Below are 22,977 nucleotides of genomic sequence, written 5' to 3'. Positions count from 1 at the left end.
CTTAAATTCGAGTCCAAATCTACCCATATATATATATATATATATATGTTTGACAAAAAATTGTAAGATATCCTCTATAAGTTAGTCACCCTTTAAACGAATTAATAACCAAGAAGTGGAGGAGAACGCCTTTGTTTCTTCTCAAACTAGTGCCGCTTTTTCCACCACTGTTGAATTTGCCGACTTTTCGTTTTATCCCTCTAAATATTCATCAAAGAATTCACAATCCATCTCTGCAGCCTCGCCTCTTGTACGTCCTCTCTGTCGACTTATCTTCTTCATCACTTTTTGCAACCTTGAGACCCTCCTTCTTCGTATAATATACTCAACTACTCTCGGATGAGGATTTATACATTTGCATTTGAAATGTGGAAAATCTCTATACTCTTACAGTTTTTTTTTTGAAATTATTATTTCTTTTATTTGTATTAATATCGCATTTTCAACTCATTTTGTTTTCCTGCATTTCATAGTTTACGGTTTAGATATTTTTGCTAAACAATTTCGGTAAAAAATTATTGTTTTTGATACAATACATATAACGATTGAATAAATAAAGTGAAATATAATATACATGTGAAAAATCGTTTTATTAGTTCACTAATACTGAATCGAATTTGTATTAAATTATTTTTAATTTGAGTCAAACTTTAACCATGGCCTTTGACCACCAAAATGCAAACTATATAGATATTTGTACAAAACATTGCAGCATGAAATCGCTACTAAATTGCTTCCATTAATTCATTGTATAAATGACAGCATGAAACATAATTAATTTATACTATTTTCTTACTATGAAAAACAAAAAAAAGAATATTGTCTTCTATAAGTATTTCAAATTTATGTACTTTCGTTTTATATATATAAAAGATTTATTTCAATATCAACTTTTTAAATGCCTAATATTAGTGTATCAACAAAAAGTAATATTATATGTACTCATTTTAAATATATAAATATATATATACTTATATATATATATATTGTTACATAATTGGATATTATTTTATCTTTAATTTAAAATCATCAAATCATATGATAACATATATAAGTGTGTATATATTTATGTATCTAAAATAAGTATACATAATTTTATTGATCAACAAAATAGGGATGAAAATGAACAGTAATAGAGCTTTGTTGTTTGCGACGATTTGTCTAATTGCTTATTGTTTATATGGCACATATAAATGCTTAAAAGAGTGTTCAACTCCAACTGATGTTGCCAACCTCAATTGTATAAGATCTAAATGCATCAATATCAGCACTAAAGATAACCCTAGTAACTATATATGTATATAATTTTATTTCTTTCGTAACTGAAAGTTTCAGTTCTTAGATACTAAAAATTTACCTTGTTCGAAGGAATGTTCATTTATTCATAAATTTATTTAACAATTTTCTTGTATTTGTTTTTCAGTGTTGGGCAAAGTGAAAGATTGCTAGGATTATTGCGGAATGATGGGCAAGAACTAATCGTTTGCCTTATAAAGAGCCACTACTGCTTATTGTTTTTAATTTATAATTGCTTTCCTATAGAATGAATAAAATTATAAATAAATGATTTAGGAATTAGTTGAAGTGATTTAACGAAAGAAATCCTTTGTGAAATGTTAGAATTCAAGTAATACGATATTTTATAAGAAAAATTTGAACAAATTCATTTAAGATTGTCACTACCCTATTTATTTGTTTGACAAAATTGAACAAAACTCGCAATTATAAAAAAGGTATAAATAAAATATTTATACGCAAAACTCTAAATTAACTTTCTTATGGTTTTTTTTTTTTTTAAATTTATGCTACTATCACAATATAACTATCAAAACTCACAGGCATATTTAAGGCAACAAATATTGGAGTAATATTTTATATGTGAAGGGGTATTAATAGGTTTGTGTTATCGAGTCATTAAATAATTTTAAATTAAAAATAATATAAATTATTCAATTATATAATTACATATCATATCAATACTTGTACTAATGAACACAATTGATCATGATACACATGGAATCATATAAATATATCAAAATAGCAATATGACATACTAACTAAATGAGTTTCGATAGGTATTAAAATTATTAGGATATCATATCATTGAGTGATTTAATATACTTTATACAATAAAATTATATATACATATTTTTAATACATAATTTTAATACATAAATAATGTGTTATTATATAATTAGATAATTTTGAATTAAAGATAAAGTAATACTCAATTATATGAAGACATATTATTTATGTATTTAAATTATATACAAAAAATATAAACACATAATTTTTTTTTAATTTCGAATTTAAAATCAATGAATCAAATGATAGTATATCATTCATAAATCTCTTTATTTCCTTATATAATCCGTTAATATTTATCTAAACTACACCCATAAGAAAACATGTCTAGACAACTTAAAGAGTTTATAGAGTATTTAACTAATCAAATATTTTTATCCTTAAATAATGTGAGATGTACAGGTAAACCCAATATCTTTCCTGTATTTTGTAATGTGACATTTGTCTAAGGGTGTCATAACAACATATTAAATTGAAAGAAATTTTCATTTTAATTTAGGTCAAAAGACTTATTCCTACCCAAGTTTAACCTATTTCCAAACACACACCTCTAGAGTTTCAAAAACTCAAACTCTCACTCATAAGCTATTAAATTTAACAAAATTCATTAGTTATAGAGGGTAAAAACATCACTTAACCAATTATTATAAAAAATATAAAAATTTATATCATTTTTTCCCTTTAGTTTGGAATACTAACAATTTTTCACCAAGATTAAATTTTGAAAAGTTGTATTTTTCCCCTAGGATTTCAATTTTTTGACAAAACCTTTCTCTCTCCAAAAACTGACATGCTCTGACCCTCTCTCTCTCTTCTTCCAGACTCGTCATTGCTAGAAAAGATGAGTCTTCATCCAAATGAATCAACAAAGATGTTGATTCATCTTCGTCGTCTGGAATTGACGAAGATGACAACTCTTTGTCTTTGATAAGTCATTGTGAACCAACAATAGATGAAGAGTTGTCGAGAATCAACAAGAGTTGATGAAAATTTGGGATAGATCGATGACGCAAAGCCATCGTGCATGAAAATGAATTGACTATTTGTTTTCATGCACAATGAAGCCACACTAAGGGGATTTCGGTCAAAATAAAAGCACGTCAGGAAGGAGAGTCCGGTGGGCTAAAGAAAATAGTCAAAAATGGTTTTGGTGGCCAAAAAAGTTAGGTTTTGAAAAATAAACCCTAAGGGAAAAATATAACTTTTTAAAACTTAAGTTGTAAGGAAATTATGAGTTTTTAAAACTAAAGTAGAGAAATGAGATAAAATTTTATTTATTTTAATATTACTTGTAAAATAACAGTTTTACCTTATAACTAACAAAATTTCAATAGAAGTTGAATGACAGATGAGTATTTGAGTTTTTGAAACTTTATAGGTATAAGTTTGAAAATGAGCTAAAACTAGGGTAGGAATAAGTCTTTTGGCCTCTAATTTATCAAAATGAAACTTTTGCACAAATTATATTGAGAAAGACAAAAGGTATTGAATTGGAATATTATTTAAAAAAAATTAAAATTGATCAACCATTAAAGATGCAAAGAGCAAAATTGAGAAAATAGGATTTTGATTCCTATAAAATTGATCAACCTTTGAAGAATCAAAATTACCTTTCCATATTTTTTGCACTATGGACTATTGAGTGTAGATAATAAAAAAGTGATTCGATAATACCTTCTTATGCTAGTAAACAACCTCATGACTTTTAGCCGTGACATATAAGGCATCTTGGTCTGGAACTTGATGGTGAATTCCATAAGGCAAATTATCAAGAAGAAATATGAAGAGGTATCTCACACTCATCCGCCAAATGGAAAGGTTCCCCTAAAATTGCATTACACCTTAATAAGATTCCTTTTAGTGTTTTAAGTAATCATTCCCCATTATTGTAATTATTTTTTAGTGATCTTTTGATGTATATGTTATTTTGACTAACAACATCATATTTTCCTTTGTAGGTGTTGATATATGAGACACAAGAGAATCTACAGAGTTTGGTGAATTTGGTTGGATTGCCAAAGGTCTTTTATATGTTGAATTGGAAAACAGACAACATTCCTAGTTAGGAAGATGTCCTAACTATATTAAACGAAAAGGCTATAAGTACATATTAATCGTCATTTAATTTTGTAATTGTTCTTTCAATATGCTTTTGTAATGGAATTTTACATGTAACATATTATGAATAAGTGAATGTAATTCAACTTTGATGATTAAAGAGAATGAGGTAAATTGTTATTAACCTGTCATGAAGTACCTTTACTCCATGAAAGTCAACACCAACACTTGACAGTGGTTGATTATTGGGTAGGATGTCATTCCGATCTAAACATTCACTGTAGAGGATATAATAGATGGCGACCTCATAGATATTAATGACATCTTGATAAATGATTGTTGCTCACGCTTAGTCCTTATGATGATTTGTGTGCATTCAACTTGAATTTTGACTCAATGCTCAATGACATATTTGTCCATGTATGTAAGATGTTGTTGACACATGAGTAAATAGTCAAGAGTCTCATGAAATAATTTAGAAGCAACTCAACCATCTGATCAGGATAGTTGAGTCGCAGTTGTCAAACTTCTAAATGATACTCCAAGATAAGATAATCATGGGCTTAAGAATATAAACTTAGAAAACATATCATAGATATGAAAATGATTTCGAAAAGATGATGATACATGTTTTCTGTGAGATAGGGTGATGAGTTGGGATATAAAGATTTCATTAAACATATTCGGGGCTTAGATACCTATAAAGTGCATGTGTGGGATGTAGAGTTCTTCTAGATTGAGAGACATTTGAGATATGATCTCTAAAAGCTATTACAAGGAGATATTTGTGACATAGGCTTTTACCCATAAAAGAGGTTATGAAGGAGTTTGCCGATTGACATCTACTATTGTGTAGGTTAAGATTGAAGGTCTATTAATATGTGTGTGAAGTTGTCAAGACATAAAAAGTCTGTAAGTTGAAGCCTATAATAGGACATCTAAAAACTGTGAATCTATCAGTTGGTGACCACGTAGGACGATCCAAAACATACATAACCTTTGAAATTGATTTATATGTTCAAGGTATCGAATAAAGATTGCTTTCACTAATGATAATGAAAGATAACTTGTACATGTGAGACATTCCATGTCATCTAAGATAGAAGATAAAAATTAACCTTAAATGACAAGAAAGTTTATGAATAGAAATAAGTTAGATGATGAAAGAGGAATGATAAGATTTGTTTGATTGCATATAGGTACTCTTATTTATTTGATATTTATCATTCACCCTTGTTTGTTTGATTTTGCAAGTGAAAGAAAAAAAAAAACAAAAGTAATACTATTTGTTCATTCAATAAAATAAAACTAAGTGCACATAGTTTTGAATAAACGATTGAGTACACAGATGCAATGGTGGATTTAGAAATAAAATTTAGGAAAGTCAAGATTAGAATAACGCAAATAAATTTTAAATAAAAATAAACACAAATATTTGTAATTTAATAAAAATTCATTAACTTATATATTTATAATTGTCTTCAACGATTTCATCTTTTGAAAGTATTGTAAAATGATTTTACCATCATTATTATTAAAAACATTATTATTTATCTAAACAATTAGTGTTGGAATTGAACTGATGTAACTCGATGTTAAAAGACAGCTTGGTTGAAATTCAGTTACTTCAAATTGAAGCCAAAATCAAGTAGGAAGATTCGACTTGCTTTTCAAATGGAGCCAAAGAGCTAGGGATATTTGCCTTGAAAAATTCGAGTCAAACTTAAATTGAATTATTTTTAATTGAAATCGAACTTGAACCAAGGGATTTTCAAACTTGGTTCAATTCGTATCCACTCCCAGAAACAACTAAATTATCATTTAATAATTGATAAATTCATTAAACCACAAAACAATATATTCATACTTTTTTATATAATTTGTTGGAATATTACGACGTGATCTCATCAACGTGATTTTCTTTTGTTTTCCAAGGCAACTACAAGTGTATATAATTAGATTTAAATCATAAAATTAGAACGAATCACTTAAAAATTATAGTTTGATTTATAAAATAATTTAGTTTGGGTTGATGAATTTTTTAAAAACAAATTTCAATTTGCATTGCGGGTTTAGACGATTTTTAAATCGAACTAAACTATGATCGTATTTTTTTAAAATACATATATATTAATGTAACAATACTTAAGAGAATTTTTCAATAAGCAATTAGGTGAATAATTTTTTTTTTAATATTTATTTTGTCATTTTCTTTACTTTCATATTGTGTATAAACTTCGTATTTAGTTTACACATTTATATTGTGTTTTAGAAAACTATATTTAAATTAATTTTATTAAATAATATATATTTAGAATTGAATTATTTTAATAGGTTTTAACCGTAATCTAAACTTGACTAAATTGTTTTTTTTTTTTAATTTGGTTTGACATCTAAAAGGTTTGGTTTGGTTTAAAAATTTTCAAAACCATTTCTTTCAATTCGGCTTGAAAAAGCCCTTAAACCACACTAAACCGAACCGTATACACCTCTAAAAGCAACCTCGACATGATTTCATTTTTACAGCGTACTATAAAAGTTGTTTTATTGAAATCTTTGACAGTGGTATGTTAAATTTTTAACACTTTTGTTTTGAACTAAGAGAGTAAGAATGGAACACTTTTTCAAAATGGAAAAGGGCATGTTATATTATACAACTAAAATTTGAAACTAGTATAAAAGGGTCAATTTTAACTTTCGTAAACAAGAAATCAATACAATTGAAACTAATATTATACAATGAAAATAGTGGGTGGAAACTAATATTACACACTTATGGGTTTCTTTAAAATAATAAAACTATATCTATACATTTGTAGTACACAATTTGTATATATAAATGATATATCATCATTTAATTTAATGATTTTGAATTAAAAATAAAATGACATCCAATCACATGATGACAAATCATTTATATATTTAAATTGTGTACAAAAAATACATATGCATAATATTGCTCTTTTTATAAAGTCAAAGGGGATTAGTCAATTAACCCCTTTGACCTGCTCTTCGTTGCATTGCTCTGGTTCATTCGTAAAGCCAGTCCATACTAAAATTTTTTTCCGGAACCTCAACATGAAGTTTTGGTATAGTCTTCTTCATATCCTTCCACAGCAAAGCAACATCATCATCACAAATTACTTGACGTAATGCCTTCAATGAGGCGGCAGACTTTGGTAGATCCCATATCCGTAAACACTCACTCATGTCAATTTTTTCCAGCATTGCTAAATTACCAATCCCTTGAGGAAGACAAGTTAAGCTGACACATTGAGAAATGTTGAGGTATTTCAAGCAGACCAGCTCAGAAATCCCTGTTGGGAGAGTCCCTAGAACAGGGCTTGCATAGGGCCGCATAAATTGTAAAGATTTCAGCTTGCCAATGTCAGCTGGCAATTCGTGTAAACTGTGGCAGTTGGTGATATTTAAACTCCTGAGTGACTGCAATCGACAAACGCTTGGAGGCAGCTTTATTAGATCATGACAGTGATCGATTGTGAGCTCCGAGAGATGAGGGAACATCTTGGGCAGGTCTATCATTGGCTGATCAAGAAGGCCATTAATTTTGCAGAGAACAAAAGATATTTTCCGCAAATTTCTTAGGCAAATAGTTGCCTCTGCTAATTGAGAGATTGAAAGCCTTTCAAGCCAAAGGCTTCTAAGGCTAGCTAAATTTGAAGAAAATCCAAAGCCGCCAAGGGTAGCAGGGGAGGAACTATGGTTCATCAGTATTAGCGCCCTAAGCTTTTTCATGCTCCTGATGAAGGAAGGCAAGAAGTACTCCTTGGAAGAGAAGTTGAGGAGTAGCACTTCTGTCTTGGGGAATTCCATGCTAAACCAATCCATTTTTCTCATTTCTCCTGCGTTGCAAAATTGTTAACACCTGAGCTAGGTTCAAGGGCACATTACCGTAGAATCAATCAAGATATATTATACTGTTACCTTTTACATTTTTTATTGGATGACCATCAAACTACTAGCATTTTAGTTGAAACATAATCTAGAAAGAGAGGCAGTTATACCTGTATGAATGGAAACAATCCAAGCATTGAATGGCATATTGACATTCCACTCCCATTCTTTTGGAAGCTCTGTGTCTCTTCTAGGCATAAGTAATCGTTTGCGGTCATTTATCTTGTCACGATCATTCAAATAGAGAGCAAGATCTCTAAGAACGTCATGTTGAATGACATACATCTCATAGTAAGCACTATACATGTCTATAGCTCTGTTAAATTGAGCACATTAAGGCATCAAAGCTCAGAAAACAACAACACTAAAGTAATTCATAGAATCCTTAAAAAAATACCTTGAATCTTTAACTAGGCTGAGAAGGTTTCTGTCACAGAGCTCCATAATGATAGCAAAAGCATCCTTCTCATCAATGTCATGGATCTCAACCCAGGCATTGATGAGCACCTCCATTGGAATCTTTTTGTCTTCAGGAAAGGATCCCAAATCCAGGAAGCATTCCTTAACCTTCTCTGACAAGTCTTCAACACTTGTTGCCATCCGATAAAGCAAGTTGGTTTCATGAGACTGGCAAATAGGCTGTCCTCGTGATAACCTTTTTTGGGCACTTGCCCAATATTTTTCAGGCCGATCTCTCAGTGATTCTCCAATAACTTTAAGAGCCAGAGGCAGCCTTCCACACTCTTTCACAGTCTGTTGCATAAATTTTTTCATAAGCATCAGCCATAGAACAAAAGCTACAAAAGAAAGCAGCTGTCAAATTCAAGGTTGTATCATTCAATTTCCTGATAACTGGATGGTTCAATACTACCTCCTTGACCAAATTCTCATTTGCAGTTGGGGGAATGGTCTTTTGTCCAAAAGCAGCGTGGCAGAACAAGGATATTGATTCATCTTCTCTCAACAACTCTACTTCATAGACAGCATCGAGAGCCATGGAAAGCTTGGTACGGGAAACCACAAGTGTTTTGCAACCAGGAAGCCTACAGGTAAGCTGTTGAAGCACTGCTAATGACCACACATCATCTAACACCACCAAACTACGAGATCCTACATTCCAAGGTACTTGTAGATTCCATGGAGGAACTAAAACATTTGATTCAACATCACATCCAGACAAGAAAGACCGAACCTTTGTCTTCAACAGCTCCACATTCGGAGATTTTGATACAGTAAGGAACAAAATTCTGTTGTTGAAGTAGCCTGAAAATGGAAATAACAAACAGGGTCAATGTAATTTTCTTAAGAGAAAATGCCTTCTTAAAGAGAAATTGCATAGAAAATCGAAGCATCTTAAAAGAATCATGATATTGCGTTTAAGAAGAAAAGGGAATTTACTCGTGACTTCAGAATCTCTGCAGACCTCAGCAGCAAGAGTGGTCTTCCCAGAGCCACCAATGCCCAAAATCCCTACAACGTTCCAATCCTCCCGTCCAATTATCATTTCCTTCACTTTGTTTTTCCCTAAAGCAATTCCCACGCCTATGAAATTCCCAAAGTTACCCTCCTCGCCTCTCTTCTCTTCCATTTCCACTTTAATCATGGCGTGCTCAACCCACCCTCCAGCTGCCACACCCGTCTCCATCGACTCAAGTTGCTGTTCAATCCTTCTTGTTGAACGCTCCAGCCGATCAAACCTCTCCGTCCCTTGATAGCTGGTGCGATGAACATCAGCCAAGACATGTGCTTGTATGATGCCGATGAAGAATCCTGAAATTTTCTTCTCCAACTTATCCATCTTCCGAGCCAATTGCACGTTCTTGTACGCATTCCAACGGTTTGCTTTCAGAACCTCTTTACAGAGGTCTAAACCATCTCGAAGAGTCTTGGACAGGCCGTCGAGCTGTGCCTGGCGAAAACAAGGAAGTTCAAGGCCAGAGCATTTGATTTCTTGGATGATAGGGAGGAGTCCATCTATGGTTTCTTTGAGCTGATCCGCACTGGATTTACAGAAAAAGGCTTGTCGAGATATTGTTCTGAGCTGGTCTAAGAGTTCGTTTGCAATCCTGCCCGCGAAAAACTCTGCTCTGGCCATGGTGGTGACTCACTGTGGTGTTCTTCTGATATGAAGGGGACGTGGCCACAAAACAAAATGGAATTGGTACAATGCCCTGGAGAGTTGAGAAGATTGAACTGGATGCTAGAACTTGGCTTCTGATCAGTGCTTCGTTTTCAGTAAGACCGTGGTGGGTTAAGGAGATCTTGTAAAGAAAGAAAGCCGAACAGCTCTTTCCCACCCGAACTTTTAAATTGCGTGGAACCAACGAAAAATCTCCTAGGAACGGCCTCCTACAGAATAATAAAAAAAACATGAAAGCATCTAGGATTCAACGAATTTATTGGAGTTGGCACGTTGTTTCAAGCAGATTTCACTAATCTGCTGATTTGTTTCTGAATTTTCCAGATTTTCTTGGGTGTCATGCCTTGTTCCAGTCGCCTTTCTGTTGGTCTCTTGGTGGCTGCTTAGGATTTTAAATCTAATTGGTCTTCCGCTTCTACTATGTTATCTATTGAAATTTTCGCCCCTTATACAAATAAAACAAAGCAATTTGACTAGATTCCCATCTTTCTTAACGTTCAAACGACACCGTATACTAAACCTGTGCACACCGTTTTGAGTTCTGTTCATACTGGGTGAGCAACACAAAACGTGATTGAAAAATTGAGTATCTTTCTCCAATGGACACAGTCACCACTTGTAACATCTTTTTATCATTTAACATTTGATAAATTCATTAAACCACAAAATAATATATTCATACGTTTTTTTATAATTTGTTGGAATATTACGACATGCTTTCATCATCGTGATTTTCTTTTGTTTTCCAAAGCAACTACAAATGTATATAATTAGGTTTAAATCGTAAAATTAGACCGAACCACTTAAAAATTATAGTTTAATTTATAAAATAATTTGGTTTGGGTTGATGAATTTTTCAAAAACAATTTTCAATTTGCATTGCGGGTTTAGACGATTTTTAAATCGAACTAAACTATGACCGTATTTTTTTAAAATACATATATATTAATATAACAATACTTGAGAGAATTTTTCAATAAACAATTAGATGTATAATTTTTTTTGTTTATATTTATTTTGTCATTTTCTTTACTTTCATATTGTATATAAACTTCGTATTTAGTTTACACATTTATATTGTGCTTTAGAAAACTATAGTTAAATTAATTTTATTAAATAATATATATTTAGAATTGAATTATTTTAATAGGTTTAAACCGTAATCTAAATTGGACTAAATTGTATTTTTTTTAATTTAGTTTGAAATCTAAAAGGTTTGGTTTGGTTTAAAAATTTCAAAACCCTTTTTTTCAATTTGGCTTGAAAAAACCCTTAAACCACACCAAACCGAACCGTATACACCTCTAAAACCAACCTCGACATGATTTCACTTTTACGACGTACTATAAAAGTTGTTTTATTGAAATCTTTGACAGAGGTATGTTAAAATTTTTAGCACTAATGTTTTGAATTGAGAGAGTAAGAATAGATCACTTTTTCAAAATGGAAAAGGGCATGTTATATTATACAATTGAAATTTAAAACTAGTATAAAGGGTAAATTTTAACTTTTCAAAACTGGAAAAATTATTTTAATAATAATAGAATTTTAATAAAATCAATATTATTTTAATAATCTTTTAATCTTTATGGTAGATATGGTAATTAGACTATTCTTATATTATCTATCATATTATTATTAATAATAAAAAATTATTAAAATATTTTATTATTTGAAAACCAAGTAAATTAATATAAATAATAATAAAATTATTAAAATAATTTTTATTAACTCAAAACCAAGTGCTCCCTTAGTATTGTTTGTCTTGAAAGCAATGTGATTAATTTGATTCATTTAATGCGAAATAATTAAAATTGGTCTGCTCAATGAAAACTTCAAAAGTTTGTTGCATATATGTGTTGTTAAAAAAGAAAAACCCAAAAAAAGAAAAAAGGTCAAAGTCCGAAGAAGAAAACAAGCAAAAGTCAAAGATTTCGAGACCTGCGACTAATGACAAAGTGATTTCAAATTTAATATATATAATTATAATAAAATTATATATATGTATATATATTTTTTACATAAATATATATATATATATATATATATATAAATTTTTTATTATATAATTAGATGGGTTTAAATTAATAATAAAATAATATCTAATAATATAAAAATATATTTATATATATATTTATGTATAAAAAATATATACATATAATATTACTCATTATTTTTCGATTAGAATACTGATAATCATAAAAAGAAGAAAAAAATAGCAATAATTATTATCATAAATAGTCCAAGAGCCAAAACATTGACCTGTATGTCAAAAAAAAAAAAGAGGAATAAGCTAAGTGTAAATTAATTTTGAATTGTAAAAAAAAAAAAAAATACCAAATATTCTAAAAATGTAAATATAGAATATCTATAGAATATTTAAAAAATGAGGTCACATATGAGTTGTATCTAACATATATATATAAAATAAAACTATATATATATATATATATTTTTTTTTTTTTTGAGGTGTCATCATGTGATTGAATAATTTTATATTAAGAATAAATTGATATCTAATCATATGTTAATATATCATCTGCATGCCTAATTATATACTATAAAATGCATACATATAGTATTACTCTATATATAATTGTTTATATCTATATAAATATATTTCTAACAATAGAAGTGTGTCATATATAAAATCATAGTATATATACATGAAAAGTCTTACATTAACCATCTCATATTATTTGAATATCTATTTTTCAATTGCTTATTAGCGTATGGCCAAAATAGAGAAGAAAATGAATATAAATAGAATTTTGTCTCTTATGATGGTTTGTTTGTTTTTAGGGTTGTTGATAGGAGAATCTTCGGTTATATGTATATATCTTTATTTCTTTCGTGGTTAAAAATATATTTAATTCCTTTTACATCGTACAAGGGAAATATCATTTATTTATATATTTAATTCACAATTTTCTTGTATTTATTTTTCAACATTTGACCAACACAAAGCTTGCTTGGATTCATGCAGAATGATGGACAAGAACTAAATTGCCTACCTACCTAATAAAAACCCACTATTGCTTATTGCTTTTCAATTGTAATTGCTTTGTTATTGAAGGGATGAAGTTATAAATAAAACCTTTGTCCGCAAACATATGTAGTAACTTTCTTATGTTATAATTACAACATAACTATCAAAATTCATTGGCATGATTTTTCGCAAAATATGTTTGAAGTAATATTTTATATACTCATAGGTACGAAGAGGTTTGGTGTAACTAAATAATTAAAAAATTTTAAATTAAAATTAATTTAAATGATTAAACCACTTAATTATATGAATATATCTCAACGGTAAATATTATCAATTTGAATAAATTTAAATTCAAATTTGATTAAACTTAAATTCAATCTTACATTCAGTCTAATCCTACCCATATATATATATGTATACATCCTTTATAAGTTATTCACCCTTTAAATGAACTAATAATAAAGAAGCAGCAGAGAACGTCTTCATTTCTAATCCAATACTCTAACTTATTATTAAAATATTATTCACTTTAGATATATGACTTATCATAATTTTATTTCTATACTTTATAATTTAAAATCTGTTTTAATAATTGAGTTTATATACTATTTAACCAGTCAGATTCTCTTTATCTTTGACTGGCATAGAATGCATAGTTAAAGTTTAGATAAACCCAGGATCTCTCGTGTTTTGTCGATGTAAGAGGATCTGGGGAATCACAGTTTCATCTCAAACCAGTGTCACTTTTTTCACCGCCGTCAAATTCGCCGACTTTTCGTTTTATCCCTCTGAATATTCACCGAAGAATTCACAATCGATCTCTGTAGCCTCACCTCTCGTATGTCCTCTTTGTCGACTTATCCTTCTTCGTCACTTTCTGCAACTCCTAGACCCTTCTTCTTCGTATGATATACTCAGCTACTCTCGGACGAGGATTTATCCGTTTGTATTTGGAATATGGAAATCTCTGTAATCTTACTGGTTTTTTTTTGTGGAATTATTGATTCCTTTATTTGTATTAACATTGCATTTTCAACTCATTTTGTTTTCCTATATTTCGTAGTTTATGGTTTAGGCATTTTTGCTAAGCAATTTCGATAAGAAATTATTTTTTTCTGATTAAAAATTGGCTTTGGCCAGGGTTTACTTTAATTTTATACTCTCAAAGTGGATGAGATGGGCTGAGTTGTCTTGGTTATACGTATCAAAATTTTCAATATTAATTAAGACTAATCAATAGCGGACAATAATTAGCTCGGCACAAGTTGGACAGGGAAAGATCTTTGCTCTCGTGGTTCTCTATTTCGCAATCTAAGCGTGAGCAGCATGTTTGCTGCTAGACTGTGAAGAGTCTTTTTGGATCCTCAGAAGGAATTTTCTTCTCTCGAAGTGTTGACAGTTAAAGAATGCTGCCTTATTATTGCTTTTTTTTTTAACTTGAATTTTTGCTCATTCTTGATTTTGATTAGTGTGGAATTTATTATCAATTTTCCCTCAAAATATTAAACTCTATAGAGTTATTTTTAATTTATTTGAATTTCTTATCTTGGATTCAAAGCAAAAATGTTTTAAATCCATGACTTTCTTTAATCTAGTGTTTTTACTGTTACTCTTGTTGTTGTGCCGAGCTGTATTGTTATAAAATGGGTTGGTATGAGTCTAGTAGTGCTTCGAAGGACAGTCAGGATGAAGGTAAGTTGGTTGCATGAAGTGTTAAAAAGTTTAATGTTTAGTGTATTGTGCTAATTTTTGGTTTGATATTAGGCATGAGGTTTAAAGTAGTGACTAGGAATAAGTAGAGGAGGGAACTAAGTTTTATAGTAATATTTATTTCATTATTATCATTGCATGGGTTCATGAATTCAGAGAGCTGGCCATGTAAAGGTTGCATTCATTGGTAATTGTGCAAAGTATAATTATATGAAAGTCCTGTATAAATCTCAAATTTGTTTCCGATTATGCTTCTTGAGTTGTATACGAAGAACATGCTTCATGCGGCTTAATAGTGAGAGACATTGTTTACATTCAGTGGTAGGTTAAAGAGTAGAAGACGTATGAAGTCTACTGCACACAATTATAATAATGCAACATGCAGAGTGATAGCTTCCTTGGGTTGGATCTTGTTATCTTTATTGCAAGTAGTTTCTTGGCATTTTTATCCTTTGCTATTTGTTTGTGCATGTTATGGTACCTATAGTATCTTATTAGATAAACCTCTTGTTTCCAAATCTTACATATATTTTTAAATTGGCAGCTGAAGAGGAGGGATATGAGGACGCTAGTTGGGGTAACTGGGTTTTGGGATTTATGTTTGGCAATGTTGACAATTCTGGTGATCTTGATGTTGATTACCTTGATGAGATGTTTATTTTATCCTCCAATTTTATGCATTACCATGATATGTAGAAATAAATGGTAATAATAACTTAACTGACATATACAAGCATTGATAAGACAGTCATCATATAGGCCTTTCAATTTGTTGGCAGGTGTATATTTATTACAAATTTGGAACTAGTGTTACTTTCACAGTTTATTTTTATTTTTTGATCAGTATAATTGCTCTAAATCTTAGAATACCTTTACAGGATGCAAAGGAGCATCTTGCTGCATTGGCTGATAAGCTGGGTCCATCTCTCACAGAAATAGATGTATGAAAATCTTAATTTTGTGCTTTGGGTTTATTTTTCTCTATATTATATAGCAAAACTTTGAATGGATGTCTTTGTTTGTTTTTGTTTGATGCAACACTTAACGAGGTTGTTAATTTTCAGCTGTCAGTAAATTGACCTCAAATGCCAGTTGATCCCGCTGATCAAGGTGATGTTGTCTACCGGGAAAATCTATCTCATGCAGTTTTTGATGTTCTGTTAGTATCTTTGTTTCCACACTTACTAGTTCTTTTTTATTATTTTCAACATCTAATCATTTTAAAACACATCTAGTTGATTCTGCTTGTTATACCTTGTATCACTCAACTAACAGAGTTCAGCAAAGGCAAAAGACTGCTTTTATTTGGATATCCACAGGGTTGTCACTTTTCTGCTATTGAATTTATTTTGTTCTATTCTGTCGGTGTTTTCTAAGTGATCATTGACTCTGCTGCATATTACCTTATTAAAAGAATTTTAAGTCAAAGTAGCTGTTCCCCTCTTATATTATTGTAATGGTCTCTTGTGCTAGAATGACTTGGATATCAGCAGAGTTGAAGTTACGTAGATTGTTATGACACTATGTGATACACATCGGAAGTTTTACCAAGCAAAGCAATTTTTTTATAGTTGGTCATTACATGTAACCTTATACATTGGTGTTGATGTTTAAAAGTTAGCCATTTTTTTAAGAACAATTTTGTATGTACAGTTTTTTAGGCTAGCGCTAAAACACCAGGGTATAAAGATGAGAGAGAAAGATTGTCATGGTGGAAAACTTAAGAGTGTAGGTCATATACTCATGATCTTTATGAAGTATATAATTAACAAAATTAAGTCTTGGCATGGCTCATTTTTCTATTGCTACACATTGAGCAATTTTAGCCTCTTGTGTCATATACTCATGATCTTTATGAAGTATATAATTAACAAAATTAAGTCTTGGCATGGCTCATTTTTCTATCGCTACACATTGAGCAATTTTAGCCTCTTGTGGGTGGGGTTGGAGCTAACTCCTGTCTGCAGAATTACCTTGTTTTTGGTAAGCAATTGGTTTTTGTGAGAGGCTGAAGTTGGCTTCCGTTTGCAGTATGTACATATATTGAAACCCTGGACCTTTCCTATTGGTTCGCAAGTTCAAAACTAGGGATTGCTTTAGGACCCTACAATCTCAGTAGTGGGAAACTTATGAGATAAAATATTTGAATTAGGTGACTTGATGAGGGTTTGAACCATTAACCTTTTAGTTGATACCAAGGGCTTCTGTCAACAAAATTTCTGTCTATTGAGTGAAGCATGGCGTTACAAAATGCCAAAACATGGTTCTGAAGACTCACCCCATCTGTAATTTGCTCAGAAAGGAGAGAGATGATAAGAGTCTTAATAACATCGGTAACACCCATTTCAATTCTGCAAATGGCTGGTGAAGAAATTCAATTTAAGAACTTAATAAAAATGGTGGCAGTCTTGTAGTGTATCTTTAACTGCTCACTTATATTCAGGTTCTTCTCAAGTTCAATGTTCCTGAGGAAATGATTGCAAAACAGACCAGATGGCATCGAATTGCTATGATACGTATGCTTTCCAGTGAGCAAGCTGCATCAGGGGTCCAGGTTGATCCAACAACTATCAGCAAGTATGCACATGGCCAACGAATGCCCTTTCTTCAGCTGCAGCAGCAGACAGGAAAAATATCAAGAAATTTGGGATCGACAAGTTCAATCTCTTTCAGGTGGTGATGATGATGACAATGGAAGTGACTCTGAAGCAAATAGTGATCTGTATTCATTTGCTGGCGACCTAGAAAATTTGCTTCATGCAGAGGAGTTTGAAGAAGGGGGTAGAGAATAACTATGAATCAAAGCACGATAAAGCAGATGGTGTAAAGGGGCTCAAGGTGCGAAGGCGTCCATCCCAAGCACAGGCGGAAGAGGAAATTGAAGATGAATCAGCTGAATTATGCAGGTTGCTCATGGATGGTATGATTTACATGGTTTCTAAATGGTTATTCAAATTTGTGGGGTAAGCATTTATTTCATATACAGATATAGGTATTTGGCTGGGACTAAAGTAAATTATTTTGGTGGATATCCATGTTAATTCTGAATTTTAAGGATTTGCTCATTCTGTAGTTGCTTGTTAGTGGTTTCTTTTGTACAGGTTCTTGATACCTTTCGTAAAGCTTTATTCCCCTTTTAGATATTTTGTGGTGGTGGATATCTGATCCACAATTTTAGTCTTTTTTTTCAACATCAATATACACATCTAAATTTCCAATATATATTTGTGTATGTACACTGTTTGTTTTCCAAGTATGTCCTGTCAGAAACTGTTTTGACTTTCGGAATAGTGGAGATGTTTTCATGTTTGATGTAATTTAGGCGTGAGTATTGAAATATAATAAAAGCTAAAAGCTATTTCTTTACATCACTGATTTAGGTGAAAATGAACTCCACCACAATGCCTAAAGAGCTGCATTGCAGTTCTTGGTCCTTGAGATTTATTTTTATATTTGCTAATGGCAAAAATTGTATGAGGAATGGAATTCTAGTCTCTGAGTTTTTAACTATTTTATTGAATGATGACCCTAAGGTTAAGCAAATCTGTGAAGCTAACATGGGGTTTTCCAAGCATTTGTCTTTCCTGTCTAAAATTAGTTCCCTCCTAAATGATCTTCTGCTTAATTTGGAAAAGTGACTGATTACTTCGTATACTAGTTGACTGTATACAATCAAGAGAATATTGTAACTGTATTGTTTTATGCTTAATCATACAATTGTTTTGCAGATGATGAGGCTGATCAGAAGAAAAAGAAGAAAACAAAAGCTGTGGTACAGGAAGCAGGAGTTGCTCCTAACATGAAATCTTTTTCTGGCCATGAGATGGTGGAACAAGGTTAAGAAGTCAAATAAAATAACCAAGCAAATCATTAGTACAGTCCAACAAAATGGATCCTCTACTGCAAATGAGAATATCAGAGATCCAAAGGAGGTGGGTTAATCATGTTTTTTTCATTGATTTTTCCTTCTAATTTATTGGCTCCTCAGGTTCTTTGCGATTTTCTTTTTGTTCTATAGGAAGGTATCTTCGGCAGTACTAGTAATTTCATTACCTTTTGATGGCAGGAGAGTTTAATTATGAAAAGAACCATTTCTGGAAAGATGAAAACAATGAAAAAGAATGGTATTTCACCAGTGGGTCAACTCAAGAAACTCAAAATATTGGGGGATAATGTTAAGGCAAGTGCAACATAAGTAATCCATTTCCTGGCTTTTGAACTCCATTTTAACGGCATGAATACTGCCACTAATGTTGTACACGTCATGTCTGTTCTCCACTTCATACATTCTGTAGGTTATCCTATGTATTATGACAGTAATAATTCTGTGTTTTACCTTACTACTCTTTAAAATTTGATTGTTGGGGAGAGATCATACAATTGATATGAAACAAACAAATCTCATGAATATACACTACTATTTAAGTTTTAAGTGAGACTAAACCTTAACGTGTCTTTAGTGAGGAAAAAAGAAAGCCTAAGAAAATCTGGATCATTGATATATTTGTACTCTGTAAGAAGATCCCTTAGTTTGAGTTCACATGCTGTCATATTAGTTATGTAATCATGGTTCTACCGTCTTTCATACAGATGTGGAAAATTATAGGCAGCATTCTTTTGGGATAGTCACCTAACACCCTTGTGTATAACAACTATGTGCTTGAAATTTCGTGTACCATAGAACTGTTACAATTGGTTGGGAAGTATATTTTCTCTTATTAGAAGCATTTTTCTGTGAAGATAATCATTTGTTTTTTTTTCTCTCTTTCTCCTGTCCAAAATGATCTAAACTTTATACTCTTTTTCTAAATAGATGTTTAAGGAGAAGAAATCATCAAGGGAGAGTTTCGTCTGTGGAGCTTGTGGTCAGGTCGGACTTCTTTAAATTAGCATAGGGTTTATTTATTTCTTAGAATATGCCATCGAGATGATTGTTTACCTTTTGAAGAACCAGTTCGGACACAATAGGACCAACAAAAACTGCCCCAAGTATCAAGCAGATCCAGATACACTGCTTGAAACCGCAGATTCTGAAAAAGCTTCCTTAAAGTGAACTCTCTGGATCCTTCAAGTCAGTCTCAACCAAAAATTCCAAAAAGGAAGCTCATATCTAAAAGTGCTACAAAAATTTCTGCTGTTGATGCTTCTGAGGATGAGAAATCTAGTTCACAGGCGAAAGTCATCCCAGTGAAATTCAAATGTGGCTCCACTGATAAGCTTCCAGATAAACCTTCTTTTTCACCCTTGCGAAGTTTTGACCAACCGGTTACTTCTGTTGTTGAAGCAGCAAAAAAAATCTGTTGCCAAGGTGAGTAGAATAAAAATTACTAATAAGCAAAAGCCTAAAGAAATGCAGGCTGACATTCACAAGCCCTCTATTGTAATATGGCCTCCTGCGGATGCAGAAAGAGTTCAAGTTGAATCGCATAAGCCTTCTATTATCATACGACCACAAACAAATATTGACAGAGAACAAGAATCCCATAAACCCTCAATTGTAATTAGACCCCTAACTAATACAGATAGAGGACTGGTTGAATCTCATAGACATTCTATTGTGATACGTCCACCTACAGAGAAAGAGAGAGAGCTGCCCCAAAAGAAAATTGTTATCAGACAACCAAAAGAAGTTATTAACCTGGACCAAGTCAGGATGGAGCCACTCATCATGAGTACAGGAAAATTAAAAAAATAGTTGAATTGTCCAGTTTTGATAAGCTTGGGAATCATGAAAGCTCACAGTTGACTCATGGGTTATCCAAAAAGAAAGGTAAAGAGGAGAGAAGATGGTGGGAGGAGGAAGAAAAGAGGAGAAATTGCAGTGAGGTTGAGAGAAGAGAGTGCAAGAAGGCTTTATGAGGAAGAAATGAGGGTGCAAGAAGAGTGAGAAAGGTTTGTTGAAATCAGAAGATATGAAAAATCCATCAGAAGGGAGAGAGAGGAAGAAGAACGCCTAAAAGCAAAGAAAAAGGAGGAGGAGAAGAAGCCAGAAATAGGAGATGATTATATGGAGGATTATAGGGCAAAAAGAAATGACAGACGGATGCCCGAAAGAGACTGCAGTGCAAGCAGAAGACCTATTTCTGAGTTGGGAAAATATGGTGCAGATTCAGGGCCTGCTACAAAGCGGCGTAGAGTGGGGGAGGTACTCCACTCATTCTTACCTTTTTACCTACATGTAGATTTTAATTAGCATGTGTTAAATAATTCTCAATCATGGTGCTTATTAATCAGATCAACCATATATTATAAGGCAAGAAACCTTAGATATTCGATTGACATCTCAATTTCAGCAATGATTTCATTAGATGCCTCCTTATTGCCACTGATAGTAATATGTCCAACCCTATTGTGGTGATTACTTTCCCTATGACTGAAGCTGTGGGTTCAATTGTAAGGAACCATCAACTGTAGAATTAAAATTTTGTTTGTAATAAAAATCATGGAACTCAATAGTAATGTAGAAAATCGCTTACTCAGAAGTTCCTATGAAGTTTTACATGGATTGTTTTCAAATTCAGAGTTGCCTTGTTTTCTTTATGGTCTCAATAATATCAGAGACACTGAGAATAAAACTTTCAATGCCTTGTCTTCTTTTATATATATATATGTATATGTTGGCTTGTTTACCTTGCAGGTCAGTCTGTCAAACGTATTAGAACGCATTGTGGAAACGCTCAGAGAAAATACTGAGGTGTTGTATCTTTTCCTAAAACCTGTATCCAGGAAAGAGGCTTCTGATTACCTTGATATCGTGCAGCATCCCATTGACTTGGCCACAATCAGGGATAAGGTAAGGAGGATGGAGTACAAGCACCACGAGGAATTCAGACATGATGTGTGGCAAATTGTCATGAATGCCCACCTTTACAATGACGGGCGCAACCCTGTTATTCCTTCTCTTGCTTATCAGCTATTAGAACTTTGTGACTTCTTGCTGGATGAGCATGGTATGAACCTAGCTGAAGTTGAAGCCGGCATTGAATCTCAGAATTTTTAGAGAAAAAGTTGTTATTAAAGAACAATCATTATGTGTTAATTTTCTTTAATTTAAAATCATCTCATTCATATAGTTATACCTCATCACCAGTACACAAATTAATATTTATTCTTAGTGCACTATTTTTGTAGGGAATGTTCAGGTTTGTAACGGGAAGGGAATGTGGTCTGCCGAGAAAACAAGATGGTGGCATCCCTTTCTCTGTACATTAGGTTATTGTTTGACTGTCTGACTTGCCCCTGCGAGAAAAATATGACCCATAGAAGCATGGTAAACCCTTGAATCTCCCTACTGTAGTGATTTTTTTTTCTTTTTTAATTAATAGATTACAAAGAGGATCTGAGTATACTTGTGCAAAGTTCAATCATAAAACTAATTTTAGGAAGGGTTTGAAAAATAATATTATTTTATAATTATTAATCAAATACAATAATTATTTATAAATATTGATTTTATTAAAAATTAATCTTTAAAGTAATATTTTTTAATAATTTTTTATTTTTTATAATAAAAGATTAATGCACTAAATCACTTGAATGATTAAAAAGTAACCTCTAAAAAATAAGAAAAATTATAGTAAAAAAATAAGAATACAAAGAAATGTCGGATGAGGTACTTACCAAAAAAAGAAATTGTTGGTTGATCTCACACTCAAATTTGGAGTGATTTGAGGTGAATGATGATATGTGCTCAATTTAACAACAACATTGCTTGGGTTGGGTCTCCCTAAATGCTACACGTGCTACAGTGTTTGATAATCAGACTGGATCGGTCAATCAAACTAGTTCAATTGAGACACGCTGGGCAGCATTATCCAATTGAGAGGTCTAATTACTTTAGCCATTGGTAGTAATAAACCGAGGATTATAGCTGGTTCGAACTGAGCCTATTTAAATTCGATTTAAATAAATTTGAAATAAGTTAACCTTATTTGATCTCGGTTGAGCTCGAACTACTTGTTAAATTTTTTAATTAAAAATTTTTATATAAAATGATGTCATTTTAATAATAAAATAGTTTAAAATTCAAATTCGAAATAAATAAAATCGAATTCAAATCGAGTTTTAGCTTAACTTT

The 22,977-nt window shown here is 31.7% G+C and overlaps 1 protein-coding gene and 1 pseudogene across 1 annotated transcript; one reads left to right on the top strand and one right to left on the bottom strand.

The window, feature by feature from the left end:
- Positions 1–7,099: 7,099 nt before the first annotated feature.
- Positions 7,100–10,366, bottom strand: LOC123228245 (probable disease resistance protein At4g33300). Its single transcript, XM_044653575.1, has 5 exons — positions 9,457–10,366; positions 8,930–9,321; positions 8,456–8,811; positions 8,169–8,374; positions 7,100–8,006 (listed from the first exon to the last, which is right to left on the bottom strand). The coding sequence occupies exons 1-5, from the start codon at positions 10,151–10,153 to the stop codon at positions 7,174–7,176; spliced, it is 2,484 nt and encodes an 827-aa protein (XP_044509510.1). The 5' UTR covers positions 10,154–10,366; the 3' UTR covers positions 7,100–7,173.
- Positions 10,367–16,065: 5,699 nt separating this feature from the next.
- On the top strand, positions 16,066–21,972 carry LOC123227727 (annotated as a pseudogene).
- The last annotated feature ends 1,005 nt before the right edge of the window (positions 21,973–22,977 follow it).

The sequence above is a fragment of the Mangifera indica genome, chromosome 10 (assembly GCF_011075055.1).
Source record: "Mangifera indica cultivar Alphonso chromosome 10, CATAS_Mindica_2.1, whole genome shotgun sequence".
NCBI classification, from domain to species: Eukaryota; Viridiplantae; Streptophyta; class Magnoliopsida; order Sapindales; family Anacardiaceae; genus Mangifera; species Mangifera indica.
The sequence above is the reverse complement of the archived record's forward strand: the minus strand, read 5'-3'. Positions and strand labels throughout refer to the sequence as shown.